At 32.8% G+C, this 23,558-nt stretch overlaps 2 protein-coding genes across 3 annotated transcripts; both read right to left on the bottom strand.

The window, feature by feature from the left end:
- Window positions 1–5,801: 5,801 nt before the first annotated feature.
- On the bottom strand, window positions 5,802–9,202 carry LOC100796764 (protein NONRESPONDING TO OXYLIPINS 2, mitochondrial). Of its 2 annotated transcripts, XM_006581389.3 has the most exons (3): window positions 8,966–9,199; window positions 8,764–8,885; window positions 5,802–6,085 (listed from the first exon to the last, which is right to left on the bottom strand). In XM_006581389.3, the coding sequence occupies exons 1-3, from the start codon at window positions 9,091–9,093 to the stop codon at window positions 6,060–6,062; spliced, it is 276 nt and encodes a 91-aa protein (XP_006581452.1). In that variant the 5' UTR covers window positions 9,094–9,199; the 3' UTR covers window positions 5,802–6,059. The 2 variants fall into 2 exon arrangements, with proteins under 2 accessions (XP_006581452.1, XP_006581451.1); XM_006581388.4 differs by lacking the exon at window positions 5,802–6,085 and having other exon boundaries at window positions 8,698–8,885; window positions 8,966–9,202.
- A 1,633-nt stretch (window positions 9,203–10,835) lies between these two features.
- Window positions 10,836–14,339, bottom strand: LOC100527852 (uncharacterized). Its single transcript, NM_001251527.2, is given in 8 exon segments — window positions 10,836–10,993; window positions 11,227–11,266; window positions 11,474–11,546; window positions 11,635–11,712; window positions 12,262–12,298; window positions 12,450–12,510; window positions 13,688–13,897; window positions 14,223–14,339. Coding segments are annotated over 8 exon segments (591 nt in total). The 5' UTR covers window positions 14,265–14,339; the 3' UTR covers window positions 10,836–10,943.
- Between the last annotated feature and the right edge of the window lie 9,219 nt (window positions 14,340–23,558).

The raw sequence follows: 23,558 nt of genomic DNA, 5'->3' as shown, positions 1-23,558 counted from the left end.
TGGGGGGGGGGAGGGTTATGTAATTTACCCAAATCTTATTTATAAACAAATGCTCAAGTATATTAAACTAATAAGCGATGCATTATTAGACCGAGACGAAGCTAGGATTGCGGTGGTCACATGACACTCTTCCATGGCCTCATGCACTGCCCACTAGCGAGATGTGATGAGTATATGAATGAATATTGCATATACTATATGTTATGTTACCACCGTCCAATAGTGATTAGTAATTGCTAGGGCACCTCAATCTCAGCACAATGCGTACATAAATAGCACGTATTCACAAGACTCTACATACAAAAAATCTTACAAAGTCATTCTCTACTCACACTACCTTCGTGCATTTATTTAAGGCCATCACCAATGTTAATTTTCTATTCTCCCTTGCCCGGATTGAATTCGGAATATTTTTTTCTCCCTCGTGTAATCTTGATATGATTTCTCATGGATTGATTATGATACATTTTAAAATTGAACAGGAGCGAAATTGCAATAACTGGCATAGCCACTTCTTGCCTTCGGGATGAGGGAGAATAAATTTGTGAATTGAGATTACCTTTTATAATTAATATAAGATAATAGCAAGGTCAGATAAAGATTCTCTGACAAGGCATTTTAATGAAAAATTAAGTCGGCAGTTAACAGGAAAACAATAAAATAACCATCAAACTTTTTTCCCCCTACTAAATTTTGATTAAGATTTTGATTAGATGCTATGTTTGTTACTACTGTGGGATATTTTTATAGTAACCGGCTCCGTAAAAAAATTCCATGTGTCTGGACCTACCCACAAAGGCCCGAACTAATGAAACTATAGGCCTTTAGTTTGGACCATCGCCAGGTTTACTTACCCTAATGTCATCAGAATAAGCAGTAATAATGCTCATAAAAAGATCCAATCCAAAGTGCACTTGAACTAAAGTTAATTAGGTTGGGTTCCGTAATTAAAATTGAACTCTTATCTTCCTAAATCCTAACCTCTTTCTTTAACATTCTCTTTTTAATTTTCTTAACATTTACACTTATATTATAAATTAGAATACATAACTTATAACTTATAGAATGATGCTCTCATTCCCACTTTCATAATTCTATGTTTATACTTTTTTAACAAATATCGAATGCCGCCCAATCTTAACCTTAACTTGTTCAATCTATGATTACAACAAATTTTGGTCTAAAAAATTGGTTTAATCAAAATATTAAATTGGACATAAACCAAATTAAACTTAGTGATAGGCACTGGGGATGCACCTTATATGGTGTGGGGGTAATTGTCCTCACTAGGATTTTTTTTATTTGTTAATATATATATATATATAAAAATTATCCCCATAAAAAATTATATATTGTCCCATTGGATTTTTTTAACCCAAAGCAAAACAAACATAAGATATTTAATACAAAAATTACATGCTCAAGTCCAAACCATTTAGCTCAATTCTCATTATTGTTAAAGTAACATAAAAAAAAGACACATTGTATAGATCACACTATTTCATGTAACATCTAAAAGTAATCCAATAATTATTTATATAAATATCATCTAAATATATAAAGGTAGATTAAATTGTTTTAATTTATTAGATTGTTATATTTTTTGAAAAAAACATTAGTATAAAATATATTCAATCTAATAAAGATAATAAAAATAAAAGATAAAGAAATATTGATTAAACAAATCTCAAAAGATATAATTTCAAATTACATACAATGTTTATATAAGGATAGATAGTTTCTTTTTTCTAGAATCACACAAATAAACAAATACCTTTTCAGAACTTCCATGGCATAATTCTTTTAGGAATGTTTTTCTTTTACTTTGTTTTTTATATAAAGAAATCAAGATTAATGATATTTTAGTGTTGGTTATTTTAATAAAAGTCGTTACATTTCACACACTAAATCCATAACTTATAAGACATGATTGATTACAATGTGAATCATCCCTTATTCCTTCCGATCCTCCCAATTCTCAAAACGGCCAAACACCACTATCTCTCACCCTAAATCACTTTATCACTCACTTACACTTTTTTATTCATTTTTCATAAATCTAATTAGATTTAATTCCTAAACTTATTCAATTACTCACGTTCATGAAATCATGGTGGTCTCACTTATGGATGTGTGTGTTGTGTGCATTATTAGCATTGTGATATTTGCGGAGTTGTGGTTTTTGCGAAATTGCGGCAAGACTTTTTTCAAAAAAATAGTCTTTTACTCTTTTCAAAATTTTAATATAAATTACGAACGAGGCTTAGCATAGTATAGGGGGTTTTCTTTGTAAGCAATATGGAGAGTAACTTTAATTTGTTTTTTCTTTTTACCTTCATTAGCTTTATATATTGTAGTGTGCTAAAAAGTAAAAATGAAGAAATTTTTAAAAAGGGATTCCACAACACCATTAGAGTCATTTTGCATTTGATAAGGAAAATTTAATTTGTTTGGCTAAGTTTTATCCATAAGAATTTTCTTGTGTAAAACTTATGAGACTTGAAAGTCAACTTGAAACTTTTATCAGAGACGTTTGATTTGATAATCGATTTTTAAAGTTAAAAGGGATTGCTGATTTTTCTTAAAAGTTGGTGAAGAAACAAAAATATATTGTGTATTCAATGGTATATTTGCTTGTGAAGTTAGCTTTGATTTTGTTGGTAGCAGCTCTAATAGTTGAAAGATGTTTCTTTGCAATGAATTTCGCGAAGAATAGAATGAAGAATCACATGAGAGATGGATGATTGAATGATTGTTTGATTATATACATAGAGAGAGATATTTTTGGTGGTATTGACAATGAAAAAATCATAAAATATTTTCAAAGTATGAAAATACATAAAGGACAATTGTAATTTGTAGAAACTTAAGTACTTTAGATTTCTTTTATTATGATATTATATATTTTATAGTACCTTGTGATATTTTACTTTTGTGAAAATATTATAAATTATTTCTTACCCTTACTAAGAAAAAATTATGGATTCATTACTAGTGACTAGGGGTGGGTATAAGGACTGGTCTAACCTGTTTAAGGCTTGGCCCACAAATCCCACATTTTAAATGGGCGGGATAAATCTGATTTGTGAAATAAATGAACTTTTTTAAAGTTTGTATTCGGCCCACAAAGCTCGTGGATAAATGGACTGGTCTACGGGCCTAAATTATTTTTAAAAAAATGTAAAATTAGAGCAATTATTAGACCCGGTGATTCAGCATTTCAGCTATTGTGTCGTTGGAAAAATCAATGCACTGTGAGCAGTAAACAACCTTTAGGAGCATTATAATTATAAGAAAACTACCCTTAAAACCCAAAAAATAGATTTGATTTTGTTGCTTTTTATTTGCTTTGGATGTGAGTGCTTAGACTAGTGAAATCCATTGAAGAATTGTTTGTGGGGATTCTTCTCTTGGACCTGAAGACCATGTTCTTGAAGGTTTCCCCTTTCTCTCTCTTTTCAATTGGTGTTTTCTCTCACCTTCAACGAATACGGATAAGTTCGTGAACTTTGCGGATTAAGCCCGCAAAGTCTGCGTACTAAATGGGCTGGAGTTAAAATCCAGGATTACTATGGGGGTTCAAAAACTTAGGTTTATTTGCCACACGGTTCGCTGGCTTAACAGACTTGTCTGTGAATTTGGGTTCGTACACTCACTCTTACTGGTGACAGGTGTAATTTTGAGAACATGATTAGCACTATTCAAAACATAAAAAACTATTGTGCTTAAACGTGATAATATAAATAAAGGAGAATGCCATATATCGAATTAAAAAGTAAGGTTATATATTATTTCTGTCTTTGACCAAACCGCAAAAACAATAAGAAGTTGCTTGAACCTAGTGTTATAAAACCTAATTCACCCCAGCTGGTCGGACCATGCCAATCAGCATCCGGTGATCTAATCGGACTAGTTTCTCTATTGGACCGTTCATGCATGTGACTCGGGATGACCTAGCCAAACTTGACCGGTTTTGCGGAAACTCAACGACCCAACCCGATTTTACAAACTTGTATGCACGCAAAAATGAAAATAAAAATGGACCACCTCATTCTACTCCCCTCCCCGTCGTTGTATCTATGTCTTCACCTATCGGGTGTCCTGTCAGTGTTGATCACAATTATAGATTTGCAAAACAACCTCCAAAAAATCCAAAGCCCAAAACCACAAAGGAAGAGATCAGATTAGAGCATGAAATGAGGATAGAACATAGAGAAACCAGTGATTGATTGGGTGAGATCCTACATGCGACGGTCATGAAGCAACATCCCAAATGTGACTACCACGACCTAGATGCGATGGCGACAACCCACTAGTTGTAGCATCACAAGGTGGAGCTCCAATCGTGGCAAAGGAAAGGTCATAATCACAACGACTTGAACCCACGAGATGTGAAGAGGACAAGATGTTACAACAGTTCTATTGTTAAGCCCAAAGAGTATCATAATAGTCATGCCTATTGTTAGACCCAAGTAAATAAGTAGATTCTAGAAAGCATTTGAATATTTAGTTGTTCATATTGAAACATTTTTAATATATACTTGGTCAAACCGGACCAATTACTAATCCACTAGTTGAACCACTGGTCTACTACCTTGATCAGACTGATTTTGATTGCTTGAACCCATTCCAATTTCCACAAATGAAATCATCAACCCTCTATATTTACAGTATTACTGTTATGGCTGCATTCCATAAATCATAATGGCATTTAAATATGCAGGGCTCCACGTCGATGACCTTCGAACAAAATAATACAGTTCAACTGCATGGGGTAAGTGTTTGCCATGTTCATGTTCAGAAACATTTAATATGCATGCTTAGAGTGTGTTTAGGTAAATAACTTGATCAAACATTTATTTAATAAGTAATTATTATATAACAATTTACGTTATAAATTTGACATGATATTTATTGGGATAAGCTAAAGAAAAATGTCAACAGGCTCTTTCAAAAAAATAATTAAAACACTTATTATTAACTAAAATTTATTAAGAATTAAAACGTTATGTGAGTCTCACTCTTAAAAAAAAATTCACTCGTAATTTTTATGAATTTCAATAAGGAACTTATTATGATAAACTTTTTTTTTGTTTAGATATCTAGCATCGTCTGAGTAATCCATTTAAATCATTTTCATTCATAAGAATCAAACCTTACACTTTACTTGAAAAGAAATGAAGCTTCTTGTAACTTAAACCAACAAGTATTGACCAAAATAAATATAAAAAAAAACTAAAAGGAAACTTATAAAAAGTATAAATTATTATCGTAGACTCAAACAAACTCTTTCAAAGGCCCCTTTAACATTATCTTCAATAATTAGCAAGACCATTCGTCTTCTCATTATTATTATTTTTTAAAAAGAGTATAGGAAAGCAAAGTGGCAACATTTGGCATCATTAGGCATTAAGACAAATATAGTAAAGGCTACGAGGTACGAAGGTGTGAAGGTCTCACATGCTTATGTATCGTTATCATGGAGACATTGTCTCTTTCGTCAAGGCTGTTAACTGAGAACTTGGTGGAGACAATGTCATTGTTTGTCTACACCTCACTTTATTTACCTGCACATATGTCCCCAAAAAAGCATACTCAACATAATTTGGTAACTACTGGATACTTAACAAAGTGACCAGATAGATGCCTTCCCACTACTGAAGTCGGTTCTCATGTATATACATGTATACATGTCTTACCTAAGGAAAATTCAACTCCAAACTACACTTATTATAGATGACAGAAGCAAATGCACAGATTCTACTGCTAACATATTGAGGAACATGCATGAGCAAACATGATGGCGAGGTCAATCAGCATTTTTTTTTATTCACTGAGTGATGTTGGCATAGTTTGATCTCTAAAAACAATTAATACTGGATTGATCAAGCATTTTATAGGAACCATTGCAACAGACACCAGAAGATCAAAAGATTCTCCTGACTATATACCCGTTTCAGTGAATTGTCAAGAAAAAACTTGAAAATAATTAACAGTAGAGCGTCCCGGCAAAGCAAATAAAAGATTCTAATCTGCCAATCAATGGTCTTCAAAATCTCTTATCGCGGTGTGCTGAGACCCATTTCTGAGGAAAATTGAAAACAGGAAAATTACATAAGCACCGGTTTACAACAGGAAAGTTTATTCTAAAATAGAGTGACTAAGCAAAACAAGTGACATTCAACACACATAATCAGTACTCAGTAGCATGGCAAAACTAAAAAGTGACATTCATTAGGGTTCATGAAAAATGAGTATGAATATGTTAAAAGGCTAAATGTAATATACATATAAGCTAGCAACAAGCGGCAATGAATTGAGCTGGAATATATACACTTTAGTGTTGCATCTCTTGCCTCTTGGTTTTACTAGGAAATGGAACCAATGAATTACAAGCACAGCATTGATGTTATATAGGTTGTCTAGTCTGAGAATGCATAGGTAAAGTGTGTACTAAAAAGTGTGGCTCATATTTCAATATTCTGAAGCAAAAGTAAATAAAACAAAACAAAAAAGTGAAAAAACACTATTTCTTTCCCCAACATCCCCTTTTTCCTGCATCCTTCTTTCTTCTCCTGAAAAATGGATTGCAAAAGCAGTTTTGCTGGAGATTCGCATTGACTAGTGATATACCAAAATAGTGCATATAAGCAAAAAGAGTGTATATAAGTAGGGGGTAACTCTTGTCTCATGAGCTAACTCTTGGAGTTGAGTTAGACCCAAACCCAAATTATAAAATGGTAAAAAGCCTATTCTAGTAGTTGTTGTTGAGCCTAATAGGCCACCTAATCGGGCCATGAATGGACCATTTACAAATATCTAGTCTTGCAAACACTCTATAGAATCCTTTGCATGAGAGGGTGTGCATTTTGGAGATTCCACATTGACTAGTAAAATAACCAAAATAGTGTATAAAAGTGGGGGGCAACCCTCACCTCTTGGCTAACTTTCAGATTTGAGTTAGGCTCAAACCCAAATTATAAAACAATTGCATCCTTTATGGTATGCTGTCAGGCTAATAAAACTAGTTTAACCACAAAAATCATGCTGAAAATTGTAATATCAAAAAGTTATTGAACCAGACTATCTCTTTATTAAATTTAGCACGTATCACAAGTCTAACAACAATGCTACTCATAAGTCATAACCAGATTACATAGTAGTCAGTGGCACGCTATAGTGGACTAGAGCATGCCCTGGTTTGCTACAAGATTTACATAGTGGACAGGTTTTTGGTTGCAGGTGTTTCAAGTTTCATCATTCTCTAAAGTGTGTTCTTTTCTACCATTTTGTTTATTCTATAACTTGGGTTTAAATCTTTTAGCATTTGGACACATATAATATAAATTTTTATATCATACCTAATCTCAATGTAGCAGCCATCCCACTATGGCATTTTCAGGGCTTGCCTATTCAATATTGATAACTATACCAGAGTAGATCTCTATATAGTGTGCACAATCAAAAAGTGAAATACATAGGAAGTCTTCATAATGACAGATAGGTGATCATTGATTAAGATAGGTGCTACTCTCACAGAAGTTCTACCCTAGAATATGGATGATAAAAATATATTCATTTATTGATTTCTTAGATAGGAAAAATCAAATCCAATAATGTCAATTAAGGCTCTGATCTTGGCTTAACAATTAACAGTCTATTGTGCCTTATCATTTAGATACAGTTGTACAGATCATGTTCTTATGCAACCTAAGTAATCGGTTCTTGGTCAAATCTGAGAGCAGCAATGAAGGCCTATGGAATGGCAAGTTGGCGGTGAGCATGCATGAATGTTACAATGGATAAATCATTTAATGATCATGAAAAGGCTTTCCGGGTTCCTATGCATTGCCTTCAAAAGCGAGACACTCACAAGCACACACAAACAACTTAGGGAGAGTTAAGTTGCAGGACATGTTTTGCATTGAAAGTTGTGTGAGTATCATTTAATAAGTTTGGAACCCCTTCAACCTTTTTTTTTTTTAACTGCTGGAACCCCTTCAACCTGAAAGCATAATTTTGCTGCTTTTGCATTGAGTAAATGTAAAATCACACTTTATATTAATAAAAATATTCTCTTAACTTAATATTATATTACTATTTTAATAAAATCAAATAAGAAGAGTCATATCTTTTTTAGCAATTACATATCTAAAAGTGATTCTGATCAACACTATCCAAACAACATTCATTATGCCAAAATCACTTTCCAATTTTTTTTTCCAAACATAGTGTGCTTGATTTTAAACAAATGTTTACATGTTTGGTGACTTGGTCTCACATTGAAGAATTGATTGAGTCCAGAATTGATTTTAAGTTGAAACAACTTTAGGTAGCTATTGAATTGGATAAAAAAAATACATTGAATTTTACTACTAACTTGTTTTTAGAATAAAAACACTCAATCATAAATCACTGCACTTCAAAATCAATCTTGCAAAAGGTGAATCAAATAAACATAAATCCATTCACCCGAATCCAGTTTTTAACCAAAATCAAGTTCATATAAAATAAAGTTAGCACACCCTTAGTGCTTCAACATATTTGGACTATACTGCAAAAAATAATAAAAGAATATCACAAAAGATCATGTGGCGCTAGTCGCTAAATTTCATATTCTTTATTCTCCTCCCATTATCATCTGTTCACAATGACAATGGATAATGAAAAGAGGGGGAAGTTGCAATGAATGCTTACGGAGAGTAAAAGGGTAAAAAAGAATTCGGAGAAATCAAACTCCGGGGTTGGCACTGCAAAGCATACCCTGAGACAGCGACCTCGACCTACTGGAATCAATGCCCAGACAAGATGTGAGGCGCGCTGATGACACCGCCGAGTGAAGGGGAAGCAGAGACTGCAGGCAACCGAGCTCACCACCCACCCACCTGAACGCAAATACACAAAATGAAATGAAATTCAGTTGGGCCCAAGAAAATATGTCACTTTACCCCCGAAACGGACTTGCCTGGCCGTAACGGGTGAACGAGTTTTGAGAAGAAAAGATGAGGGGACGGGCTTCGAGGCCGGTTTGGTGATGGTGGATTTGATTAGGGAGAATGCTGGTTGCGAAACAGATCTATAACGAGAAGCCATTGCAGGTTGCAGCCACCCTACTTCCACACAGTTGAGTTAGGGCTTTCAGTTGAGTTGAGGAAAGGGTTTTGCGAGGGGTTTTGTCTTTTTCACTGTTTCTTTTTTTTTTTTTTAATGAAGAACTAAAATTATGGAATTTGGAAGGGAGAAATGAAAAATAACGTGTCTTTAAATTATTACTATATTCAAATTAATAGTTTTATTTATTTGTTATAAGGATATAATAATTAATTAATTATTATTTTTACTTAAATAATCTATTGATCTCTAAAAATATTATCATTTTTTATTTTAGTTTTTATATAATTCTTATTTCATTTTAATACCCAAATTTTTTTAAAAAAAATACATGGTTACAGTCTTTAGTATGAAACCAAAATTTCATCAAATAAAAAAGTAAAATATAAAATTTTGAGGAGGTAACACCTTAATTAAAATATATAAAAAAATTAAAAAAAATCATGAGAGACTTGTTAAATTAAAAGTAAAATCCACAAAAATATTTTTTTTTGATAAATTTAAGGGGATCAATAATAGAGAATGTTTTACTAGCAATTTATTAAGTATTTAATAAAAATTAAAATAAAAGATGTGATAATTTCAATTACTAATAATTTATTTAAATCCTTTTTTATTCTTTTACTTGCAAACTGTATAATAAAGGATTATTTCTTTTCTTTTCAACAAAACTAAGGTTGTGAAATTAAGTTTACTCTTTTTTTTTTTTTACAGTAAGTTTAATCCGTTTAACAGTTAAAATGTAGAGTAGGTTAATTTAATTGAATTTTAGTTCAGTTGACCTGATTTAAAATTTAGCTACCTCAAAGTTAAGAAGTTCGTCGGCCTGGTTGTTCTTCTAAAAAAACAATTTAATCTATTAGTAAAATTTAAAAATACATATTAGGCCGGGCTTTAAGTTTGAGTTTAACAAAAATTGTGAATGAAACGGACATTAACACATTTGGTCTTGAATGTAGACTTTTGATCTATTGAGACAAGCCCTTTTAGTCCATAAAAATATGAGATTCATTTTTTTAATGTGTATTGGTGGACTTAGCCATTAAGCTTGGTAAACTATTCTTCCATGGGAGTATGGGACTCGCATGCTTTTCTTTTCTTCCTTCGCGTGTCAAATGCTGGACCATTCCTTCCATTATTTACAGTATCAAACAATGTTAGTTCAGAGGCTAAAATTTCATACATTTCTCATTGCATTTCGAAAAATCCAATCCGAATTGGACTTTTTGAAATCTAATGAAAAGTGTAAGAAGCAATAGTTGGAGTGCACGAAGAAACTCCCTAGTTCACAATAGGTTAACTTGAATGAACCAAGTGCATATTTAGATTGTAGTCGAAATAATTGTCACGACACATGTTATAATACAGGTTTAACGGATAAAAGTAAAAACAATTTTACCTCAGAAGTCATTTTTCACCTTGTTTTCAAGCATGCTCAAAGTCAGTCTACTCTGATAACCATTGTCATAATCTCTCCCCTTCTCTTATTTTGAATCACACAACCAATTGGGACATTGATAAAAAAAGATAATGAACTTCCTGCCTTATAAGGAAAGATAGTTTACCAACCGATCCAAATATATAAATAAATAAAAGTCTTCAGTTCATTCCCGAGCCGCTAGACAGGATGCTGAAAACCCATACAATTAGAGGTATAAAACAGGAAAGGGATCTGATTAAGAATTAGTCCTATTTAACACTACGAATTATAGAACCACCATAGCCATGTTGCATAGGCCACAATAAGGATAAGGAATCAGACAATGCCGGATAACGCGTTAGAACACAGACCAAGTGGCAACAAGCTCGGGTGATTTATCATATTAATGCTGTCAAAGCAGGGGCAATCTCCCTGTCACTGAATCCACAGAAGATTTTGGTCCTGACATAAATTCAGTAATATGTAGCCATTCAATCAGAAAACAGCAGATTATTTCTCAAGACAAAAGCTGTCAAGAAAGGAAGCAACTTTCAAAAACATCACCATCAAATCCACAAGTGTGTAACATCCAATGGTTCAATTAATTGTGAATGTATTTAGATTTTCTTGCACATGCTTTTGGTCATACATTACATTACATATTACATACAACATACAAGCAACAGGAAGCTTACCAGGTCCAACAGCAAGAACGGTCTTTGATCCTGCCGAAACCTGAAGACATAAAAGCCTTATCAATGATACTAACATACACCAACAATGAGAGGGTGTGAGGAGATGAAAGCCAACCCTTCAACACTGATGCATTCCTAAGAAGTTACTATTAACAACTTCACAATGAGTGTGTTACTAAGTACCAGCTCTATGCTAGATTTTTAAGGTGGTATTGTTCTTTATTTTTAGTCATACATGAAGTATTACCTGTGTTCGTCCAGCATCAGCAACAACAAAAGTAGGAAGGCCAATACTCTCGGCTGCTTCCGCTAGTTTATTCCTGATCAAAAGTCAAGTCATCAATGTAGGGCTTGCTCTTCTGAACAATAAGTGGAATTAGAGTATCCAGAATAAAATCATCTGCTTACATTTCTTGTTGATTCCTGCAAGTCACAACAATTTTGGGCTGGCCACACTGTTCCCATCTTCTCAAAAGATACCGATCACTGCAAAAGTACGCAGTGGTAGTGGGTTTTATTACGCAAAAAAGGATAACAAACAAGGAATAATGCATTGCCTGAATGAACTTTACTATTAATTATATAATAGCATGGAAATGGAGTATAGAAAAATCACTATTTTAATGTTTAATATGAAGCTTTTTAAAACTAAACAAGTAAAGTTCCCATTAGCCTTTGCTTTAGAGGTAAAGTTATTTCCTTCAGCATAACCAACTCTACCATATGCTAAATGTGTGAACAAGTCCTCCAAACCTCCCCACACCCCGTCAGAAAAAACTTACAACCAAGTCACCCCAGTACTGGATTATGTAAAATCATAACCAAAATGGCCATCATACAAAGCCTACAAAAATTGGCTTGAAACTTGCAAGTTTAACAACATGAAGCAATCTTTTAAGCCATTATGTTAAGCTATTTGTGGTCTTGTATTTTCACGAAGGAGATGCTGGTGGGTGGATTGGCAGGAGGGCCACCAATACAGAACTAGAAGACATCTAAATGCTCTGAAATGGACACTTATCAGAACAAAAGTACCTTTGCATTAATTCAGCGTACATGCCAGTGGCAGCATCTGCAACAAAACGTGAATTAAAGGCAAAAACTAATAAGAAAAAAAGATGGGAAGAGGGAATAAAAAGGAAGTCTGCAATGGGTGGAAAGAGATCCTTGACAAATTTGAGATAAATAACAGTTCAAAAATCAACAATAGTTTCATATCTTACGAGCACATTGGGATGCAATCTTTCCAGATTTCATCTTTAGGTCTTGCCTAACGACCAGAACCTGACACAAAACAGTTAATTATTGAAATTGGAATTTTCTATACATATAATGGAAGATGTTCCTCACAATTAAAATGAAAACATATTAATCTATTTAACCTGCCGGTAATATTTCTGAAACAGGAGAGGAGTTCAATTAAACTAATTATTGAATAATTACAAGCATGGTTACAGAAAGTTTTTGGATATTGACTGCTTCAGATTACTTAAAAAAAAGTTATAAACTCATTCCTGGGTTTTGTTTAGTGATATCTGTTCTAACTTTCTAAGCTTCAAATAACATTCTGTTTCCTTAACAGTTCATTTGATTGAAACAATGCAGGGAAGACTGTTGAGATGTATATTGCATAAACTTAATAATCAGACAAGTCCATCAGGAAAACTTCCTTTCTAATTGAGAAATTACAGATTGACAGTAAAAGCACCACTACAATCCTGTATGCCTTCCGTCAAACTAGAATGATTTGTTCACATAGTGCACCTTTGGTTTTGCATCGAGTTATCCAAAATTATGTTGAAATACAATCTATCGCGATTGAGTAAAAGTTCACATGTTTGGTCTCATGCTAAAGAATTGATTGAGCCCATAATGGATTTTGAGTTTAAACAAGTTTAGTAGCTTTTACATTGGATAAAAATCTTAAATTGAGTTTTATTACTAACTTGCTTTTATATAAAAACACTCAAAACATAAATCACTTTACTTCAAATTAAGTGCGTGTTGGTTTGGCGTTGGAGAATTGATTCTGGGTCTAGAATTGATTTTGGATACATTTTTTCATGTTTAGTTTCATGTTGGAGAAGAATTCAGAATTGATTCTGGGTTGAATCAACTTTGAGTAGCTTCTGCGTTGGATCCAAAATTTTGTACTGAATTCTACTCCTAACTTGATTTTATGATAAAACATTCAAACATAAATCACATGACTTCAAAATCAATTTTAACCAAAATCAATTTTACAAAATAAATTCCATTCAAAATCAATTTTGCCAACACCCATCTAAACACACTAAATTTAACCAGAATCAATTTCATTCAAAATTAATTTTGCAAATGTCCAACAATTGTACAAATAGTCAACTACAACAGAATAACAGGCATGGAATAACCATTGACAGGTGAAGCTTTCATAATATGAGAGACTGATAAATATAATGAAATGAAGTAATCAACAAACCATTTTAAGTTCTTGATCAGCATTGCTTGAGACTGAGATTTGCTGTTGTTGAGGTCTGGCAGATGAGCAAATTTTCTTGGACAAGTGATTTCTACCGGGCTTTGATAAATCCAACAACAACCCAAAAATGAAACCTATAACAAGCCCTGGAATGAAGTTCTCTGCCTTGAAACTTCCTGCTAACCATTCTCCCTTTTGCTTTTGTTGTTGCTGTGTTAGCATACCAAGTTACAAACAATACCAATGATACTTAGGTACACAAATAGCATATATAAGAGAATTGGCATGGTTCCCAATATAAGGGGTTAAAAGGAATAACTTAAAAGATGCGAATTTTGGACTACCCCTTTTCTGGGAGAGAGGTGCATGGTTATAGAAGAGGATAGTGAAAAATTTTGTATGTCAAATATGCGTTAAAAAAATGAAATTCCCTAAATTATTAAACTATGCGGATATAGTGAAAGAAAGCAATACATGTTTTGCTCAGTTGTTGGAACAAAAAACACAAAAGAAGGGAGGTGAAAGACAAACAAACCTGGTCACGAGATTGATTAGAATTTATGATGGAAGGGAACATTGGAAGGAAGAAGGGACGTGAATGGGGAAAGGTTGAAAATTTGAAGTTGAAGTGCAGTTTTATTAGTGGCAGCACAAAAGGGTAAGTGGATATTGAGAAGATGGAACAAGAACAAGATTACCCGTGGCCGCTTTGAACAGAGCATGCCGCAGTAGAAATTTAGGATTATCTTTCTTTTTAATTTTAAAAAAATTAAGATTAATTACACTTTTGCTAACTTTTTTTTTTAATTTTGTGTATTTTATCATTAAATTATTAATGATTGGAACTTATCTATTTCCTGTATTAGAATTTAATTGTTTTTATATTTTTTCAAATTTTATCATTAATTTATTACAATGGGAACTTTTCTATCTTCTGTATAAAACATATACAAGCATACGGATCTCTAAACCTTTTATTCAGTGGTATTTTTAACTTTTAGGTGTATCTAACAACACCCATATGAAACCAGTTTTTTTAATTGAAATCAAGGAGTAACCAGTACCATTTGATCCATCAAATATGTACTTATTGTTTAGCGGCTACTCTATGAGGTACTAGTATGTAGGAGTACTTTGTTAGAACAAATCTCTTTTAACCTGTGATATTACAAACTACAAAGAAACACAGGTTATTAATAAAATGCGGAAATTACAGATCAAATCATACCTCCAGCCATTGCTATGAAGAGTTTCTTGTTTTGGTTCTTCCAAGCTCTCTCTCTTCCACTCTCTAGATGGTGTATAAGACTGAATTCGAAGGGATGAGCTCAGGGACCAAATTCATGTGCTTATATAGGCATTCTACCATCAAGAATGCATTTATCAGCCATTACCACTCATTATTGGCTGTTACAATTCTTTATTGGCCATTATCATCCATTAACAACCATTCAAAATGGCTTTCAAAACTGATGAGCGTTACAAAATTTCAAAATGTTATGACCATGAATTATTACATTCTCCCACTTGGTCCAAACATTTTGACTTAATGCTCAATCTTCTTAAGAAATGAATATATGAATCATAGTGATAGTTCCTCTTATAACGAGTAATATCATCTATGTATTACAATATACTCAATTTCCCAAGCAGTATACTTAAAGTGGTAATAAAACTTCATGAATAAACCCAATGTTTATTCTTGGTCCAAAACATAATTTTTCTCAAATAAATCAATGTGCACCAAAATATGAGAAAATATCATAATATAAAAGTTTCAATTTTTTACATATATGTATACAATCATAAATTGGAACCAAGTCCCATTCTTTCTACATGATCCTTAAATTTAAACGGTGGCATGCCTTTAGTTAAAGGATCAGCGATCATCAACTCAGTGCTTATATGCTCAATGACCACTTTCTTGTCTTTTACTCTTTCTCTAATGGCTAAGTACTTAATGTCGATGTGCTTACTTCGACTTCCACTTTTGTTATTCTTAGCCATAAAGACAGCAGCTGAGTTATCGCAAAAAATTCTTAAAGGCCTTGAAATAGTATCAATTATCTTCAGCCCAGAAATGAAACTTTTAAGCCATACACCATGTGATGTAGCCTCAAAACAAGAGACAAACTCAGCTTCCATGGTAGAAGTAGCAGTCAAAGACTGCTTAACACTCCTCCATGAAATAGCTCCACCAGCCATCATGAAAATGTACCCAGATGTTGATCTACGAGAGTCAACACAACCAGCAAAGTCTGAGTCTGAATAACCAATCGCATCTAGATTGTCTGTCTGTCTATACATAAGCATGTAATCTTTGGTCCCTTGAAGGTACCTCAACACTTTCTTAGCAGCTCTCCAGTGGTCAATACCTGGATTACTCTGATATCTTCCTAACATTCCAACTGCAAAAGCAATGTCAGGCCTTGTGCATACTTGAGCATACATGAGGCTTCCAACAACTGAAGCATAAGGAATGTTTTTCATTTGTTCCCTCTCAAAGTCATTCTTTGGACATTGGTTCAAATTAAACCTATCACCCTTCACAATGGGAGCAACACTTGGTGAACAATCTTTCATCCGAAATCTCTCTAGAATTTTGTTAATATAGGTTTCCTGTGATAGACCCAAAATACCTCGAGATCTATCTCTATGAATCTTAATGCCGATGACATAAGATGCATCACCCATATCCTTCATGTCAAAATTCTTAGAGAGAAATTGTTTCACCTCATGTAGCAAACCCCGATCATTGGCTGCAAGTAAAATATCATCTACATATAAAACAAGAAAGCATATTTTACTCCCACTAACCTTGTGGTATATGCATTGATCCATGGGGTTTTCATCAAAACCAAATGAAGAAATTATCCCATGAAACTTAAGGTACCACTGACGAGAAGCTTGTTTTAAACCATATATAGATTTATTAAGCTTGCAAACCAAATGCTCACCACTATTAGAGGAGAAACCTTCAGGTTGTTTCATATAAACCTCCTCCTCTAAATCACCATTAAGAAAAGCTGTTTTCACATCCATTTGTTGCAACTCAAGGTCAAAATGAGCAACTAATGCCAAGATTATACGAAGAGAATCTTTCTTAGATACTGGAGAAAAAGTCTCTTTGTAATCTATTCCTTCCTTTTGAGTAAATCCCTTAGCAACAAGTCTTGCCTTGTATCTCTCAATGTTGCCTAATGAATCCTTTTTGGTTTTAAAGACCCATTTACATCCAATGGCCTTCGCCCCATTAGGCAACTCTACAAGGTTCCAAACTTTGTTACTCTGCATGGAACTCATCTCATCCTTCATGGCATCATACCATAAATTTGACTCTTTACAACTCATGGCTTGATCAAAAGTTTCAGGATCATTTTCAGCTCCAATATTATAGTCAGATTCTTGCAAATATACAATATAATCACTAGGAATAGCTGATTTTCTTACTCTAGTAGACCTCCTTAATGTTGCATCAACATTTTCTTGGGGATCATGTTGTTCAACTGGTTGTTCATCATTTTCATGAATTTGATGATCAACTTGATCTACTAGATTATCAACAACAGTTTGTGGAATGCCAATCATGTGTTGTTCATCATCCCTTTGAACTTGAGGGGTATGAATTACAACCAATCTTTCATTTGACGTGGAAGGTTGAGATTCTATATAATCAATTTCAGAACCTAAGTCCCTCAATTGATCACTCCCACTGATCAAATCATTTTCAATAAATTTGGCATTTCTTGATTCCACAATCCTAGTAATATGATGTGGACAATAAAACCTATAACCTTTAGACCTTTCGGCATATCCAATGAAATACCCACTAATGGTCCTCGGGTCAAGTTTCTTCTCTTGTGGGTTATATATTCTCACCTCAGACGGACAACCCCAAACGCGCATATGTTTCAAACTCGGTTTCCAACCTTTAAATAACTCAAAAGGTGTCTTTGGGACAGCCTTGGTTGGAACACGATTTAATATATACGCTGCCGTCTTTAGTGCTTCAGCCCACAAGGATTTAGGAAGATTGGAGTTGCTAAGCATACTCCGCACCATGTCCAATAATGTTCGGTTCCTTCTTTCTGCCACACCATTCTGATTCGGAGAACCAGGCATAGTGTATTGGGCAACAATCCCATGTTCTTGAAGGAACTTTGCAAAGGGACCAGGTGCTTGTCCATTCTCAGTATACCTGCCATAGTATTCTCCACCTCTATCTGATCTCACTATTTTTATTTGCTTGCCACATTGGTTCTCAACTTCAGCCTTAAAGACTTTGAAGGCATCCAATGCTTCGTATTTGTTATGAAGCAAATAAACATTCATATATCGTGAATAATCATCTATAAAGGTGATAAAATATTTCTGACCATGTGCATCCATATCTGGACAACAAATATCAGTATGAATTATTTCTAATATGCTTGAACTCCTATTAGCACCTTTCTTAGACATGTTGGTCTGCTTACCCTTAATGCAGTCCATACAAGTCTTAAAGTCAGCAAAATCTAGAGTATTGAGTACCCCATCTTTCACTAACCTTTTAATCCTCTCAATGGAGATATGTCCTAATCTCCGGTGCCATAACATAGAGGAATTCTCATTAATATTACACCTTTTAATACCAGTTTGAACATGCATAGAACTATAAGTGGCATTATTTTGTAAACCAAGAAGATAAAGACCATCAGACAATATACCATTCCCAACACATTCAGAATTATAAAATAACTCAAATGATGTGTCTTTGAAATTAAAGGAATATCCAAACGGTACAAGCCTTGAAATAGAAATCAAGTTTCGGGAAAAACTTGGTACATAAAAAGTCCTTTCTAATTTTAAAATAAAGCCACTACTTAAAGTCAAAATGCAAGTTCCAATGGCCTCCACATGTGAGCCTAGCTTATTGCCTGATAAAATGCTTTGCTCACTTCCCACTGGTTTCCTTAGGTTTTGCATACCCTGTAAAGAATTTGCAATATGAATAGTAGATCCAGAATCAATCCACCAGGTGTTAATATTAACACTAACCATATTAGATTCATAACATACTAATGAGATTGATTTACCTTTCTTCTCAAGCCATTTCTGGAATCCGGGGCAATTCTTTTTCATGTGTCCCTTCTTCTTGCAAAAGAAACACTTTGCCACCTTCTTAATATCAGCTTGAGGTGGTATTTTACCATTCCCCTTCTGATAAGCTTGAGACTTAATTGCTTTGTTCTTCCCATAAGCAGTAGTCAGTAGTGCACTCTCACCCATCTCCATTACAAGCCTTTCTTCTTCCTGAACACACATGGTCATTAATTCATTGATAGACCATTTATCTTTATGTGTGTTGTAGGAAATCTTAAATGGCCCATATTCATGCGGAAGGGTGTTCAAAATGAAATGCACTAGGAAGGACTCAGACATATCAACCTCTAGTTTCTTAAGTTGAGCTGAAATATCTCGCATTTTCATGATGTACTCACGCACACCTTTCACACTGGTGAGCCGAAGAGAAGAAAACTTCATGATCAAGGTGCTTGCTAAAGTCTTATCTGAAGTGATGAACTGGTCATCAATGGCCTTAAGCAAGTCTCGGACCTTTTCATGCTGGTCAACAGAACCACGTATCCCAGCCGAGATTTTAGTCTTAATGAACATCACGCTGAGCCGGTTGGATCGTTCCCACCGCTCATATAGCGCAACGTCAGCTGGGCTACTTTCATTTGTGATTGCAGGTGGTTCGTCTTTCCTTATAGCATAATCTATGTCCATCCACCCCAATTGTAAAAGAATTCTCTCCTTCCATATCTTATAGTTATCTCCTTTGAGTTCGGGAACATCACATTGAATATCAGAAAAATTAATAGTTTGAGAAGCTGCAAAATTCAAAGGCTTATGTCAAAATTTGAGGCATACTAATCTTAATTGTATCTTTTACCAATGTAAACATACCATAAAATTGAATCTTGTGACATAAAAATTGCCTGTGGGCTAAATTTTTAATTCAATAAGAAACAATTAAACCTTATGATAGAATAATCAAATTATTTGCTTAATATTCATGCTTTACGGGTACAATATGAAAATAATTTAATTTCTATCGTAAATTTTTACTTTATGATAAAATCGACAAATTATACATATATCATGATGCCTGTGGGTAAATCATGAAAAATAATACGTTATTTTATCCCAATTAATTATACAGATATAATAAAAATTCTTGTGAGATAAAATTCATTATATAAGTATAATTAATTACAATATTATGTCTAATTCCTTATATGATCTTTAACCAACTTAATATATAATTTTAATCAAATATAGATGCTGTGGCTAATCCATAATTAATCAAAATCATAAAGATCACTTAGACATAAAAATTTATTATATGAGAATAAATAGTATTTTGCATTTCAAAATCAAGATACAATATAATTATGAATAAGATTCTCATATAATTTTATAATTGAAATATAATATTATGCATTTGATTTCATATATATATGCATAGAATAAAATGTTCTAGAATATATTCATGCATAAATTAAATCAAAATTCAAAAAACTGTAAAGCACAATGTGTATATAAGGTATTAAAAACGACAACATATCAAAAAAGCCTTACTAGTTTAGTGGTCCGCACATATATTAGTGTTCTCGGAGTCAAGGGTTCGACACCCAGCTAGCACAAAACGTAGGAGTTTTTGTCTTTTTTTTTTTTTTTTTAAACACTGTTCATCATCTTCAACCTTTAGCGGGTCAAACCCGACCCATACGCAGACCCGTTCGTTTTTTCATTCATTCGGACACCATTTTTCACGATTCAAAAGCCAAAATTAAGGAAATCAAACGAAATACAAACGAAATACATATTTCTAATTTTATTTTTTTTTTATTTTTTTTTAAGAAACAAGGCCCTTCATACCATAAACAAAATCAAATCGGAAAATACCGAAAAACGAAAATGGACAAGGCAGAGGCAATTCTTGCTCTGATACCAAATGTTAGAACAAATCTCTTTTAACCTGTGATATTACAAACTACAAAGAAACACAGGTTATTAATAAAATGCGGAAATTACAGATCAAATCATACCTCCAGCCATTGCTATGAAGAGTTTCTTGTTTTGGTTCTTCCAAGCTCTCTCTCTTCCACTCTCTAGATGGTGTATAAGACTGAATTCGAAGGGATGAGCTCAGGGACCAAATTCATGTGCTTATATAGGCATTCTACCATCAAGAATGCATTTATCAGCCATTACCACTCATTATTGGCTGTTACAATTCTTTATTGGCCATTATCATCCATTAACAACCATTCAAAATGGCTTTCAAAACTGATGAGCGTTACAAAATTTCAAAATGTTATGACCATGAATTATTACATACTTATTATTGTTCAATGTGTAAATCTGTAATCCCTTGAAACGTTTACTTTTTATCGATTTGATTTTTTATTTATAGAGATGCTATTTTGAAATTTGAATTGCAACCGTATACGAAACAAATAGTTTTGGTACGAATATTCGAAACAATTTTATAGCAAACAAATCTGAACATAATATAATTTATTTATTTATTGACACAATTTATTAAATACAGTATTAAATGTTAGTTCATATTTTTTTGATGAGTAATGTTAATTCATATGATTCAACTAATTTCTCATTAATAATGGATGTATTATCCGGACTAAGTTGATGATTGACCCTATTCTAAGAACACTGCATTTTGTGTTTAGCATAGGTTTCAAATGCTAATATTTTTTAAACTAGCTCCTCCTATATTTTTTTTATAAATAAAACCTTATTTTTTCAATCTTTTCAACAACCAACTATTTTCATAATAATATACAATGCAATATATTTTTTTATAAAGAATTAAGTGGATTGATGTAATTTATAAGAAGCTTCAAGACTTTTTGATTTTTTTTATAAAAACAAGAAATGATACTCATGGTTCGTTTGATTGGAAAAAAAGAAAATAAAAACCAAAAAAGAATTAAATTTAAATTAAAAGAAAAAAAATTAAACTTTTAATTCTAAAGTCAAATTTTTCTATCACTTTTCTTTTTCCTTATTCTTTATCCATACAAAAGAAAAATACGTAGTAATCCGTATTTCTTTTTTCCTCTCATTTTTTCTTATTCCAAACATAGGGTAATGATTTGGTCATTTAAGAAAAATAGAAATAGTATTAGAGTAAGTTTGAAAATAATAGAGGCGGTTGTCCGTAAATTAGAATTAGAAGTGCTCGATATGGCGCCATTCCCTTCTCCGTCCGAGTGACTCTGTTAAGCGCTTCGCTCTTCCATCGCTACCTGTGGACGCAAAGTTCATGAAAAGTTAGGTTGCAAAAACACAACTAGGTTTCACGTTCAGCGAATATGAGAAAATATGCAAAATATTATATGTTAGGGGAGGCACAACACACCAACCAAACACAACAGCCACTACAGCACCTAGCGTGAACCAGAGACCAAGAAGGAAGATAATTTCACCCAAGCACTTGGAAGATTACGTTTAATGGATTCTGTTAGGAATGACAATGGTTGTTAGGGATTCCTTTTGTCTGATATTTCATGTTGCTATTCCTTGTTCAGCGCTTATATATGTAGCGATCCTTTGTACTAAGGCAGCGGAGAAAAATAATAGAATTCTTTCTTCTCTTCATTCTTTCTCTGAGAGGTTTTTAGAATTGTTCTTGTGATCATAACATTATATACCACCTTCGTTGTTGCTAATAATGGTCCTTTTTTTTTTCCTTTCATTTCGTCTGGTCAAATAAATTAAAGTGTGTGTTTATTGTCATAAACTCAACAATGCTGTTTAAACAACCGGTGGAGAGTGATGCAAGTCACAGAGAACCGAGTCTGAAATCGACGGAGATGTTAAACACTTAAACAAGACAAAAATAGAAGAAGAAAATGTGAAAACATCTTTCATTTATTGCTGCTATTTTGGTTTTAAAACAATTGTTTTAGAAATAGTTTTCAAAACCTTATGGATTTTGGATGATAAATTGATTATTCATCTGTCTAAATTTATTGTAGTAGACAGTTTTTAAAACTAAGAATAGAATCAAACATGTCCTAAGTTTTTTTTTTTAAAAAAAATTCTTGTTTTGTCCGTTCTTATTGTTTTCAGTCTATTGCTTTGTTTTTTAATTTTCATAGTTGATAAATAATCGATTTTGTCTATGTAATTCGTTGACAAATGTATTTTTCACTGAAATAATTGTCAACATGATTATATCTAATTACCAATATATGAACATATTTGTCCTACAATATTTTTTTGACTTTTTGTTTTTCTATTAATGTGTCTCTGAAAGATAAAAATATAGATTTTAATCTTTGAAAGTGTAAAAAGTGTGACCGATATATCCGGACATTAATTTTTATCTATCACCGTTAATAAAATAATCAAGATCAAAGAAGTAAAATATGAAATATATTTATCTTTTATTTATAGTAGATTGTGACTAATTATTATAATTTGTAAAAAATTATAATGATTGATACACTGTTACAATATTTATTTTGAATAATTTTTATTGTGACAAACACATTATGGTTAATAATCAATATTATCGTTATTATTATGTTTGTTAATATATTATTTTAAGTGATTATTGTAATGTTATGTTTGTAACGATAAAAAGTAACCAAAATTTACCCTAAAATGAAACAAAAGTTTGGGTCTAACAAATTAGTCCAATAAAAATATACTGATATTTAGGTTTAACAAAAAATTATTGACATTCTCGTCCAGTAATAATAACTTATTGACATTTTAATCCAATAAAACGCACTTATATTTAAGTCCAAAACAAATTATGGACATTTTTCTCCAATAAAAAATATTGACAGTT

This window comes from Glycine max, chromosome 6 (genome assembly GCF_000004515.6).
Source record: "Glycine max cultivar Williams 82 chromosome 6, Glycine_max_v4.0, whole genome shotgun sequence".
NCBI classification, from domain to species: Eukaryota; Viridiplantae; Streptophyta; class Magnoliopsida; order Fabales; family Fabaceae; genus Glycine; species Glycine max.
The sequence above is the reverse complement of the archived record's forward strand: the minus strand, read 5'-3'. Positions and strand labels throughout refer to the sequence as shown.

Bases quoted from the DNA above. Each gene is read 5' to 3' on its own strand.
- LOC100796764 (XM_006581388.4), bottom strand. From the start codon at position 9,093: ATGGCTTCTCGTTATAGATCTGTTTCGCAACCAGCATTCTCCCTAATC. The intron at 8,886-8,965 runs GCAAGTCCGTTT...ATTTGCGTTCAG, and splicing joins CGTTCACCCGTTACGGCCAG to GTGGGTGGGTGGTGAGCTCG.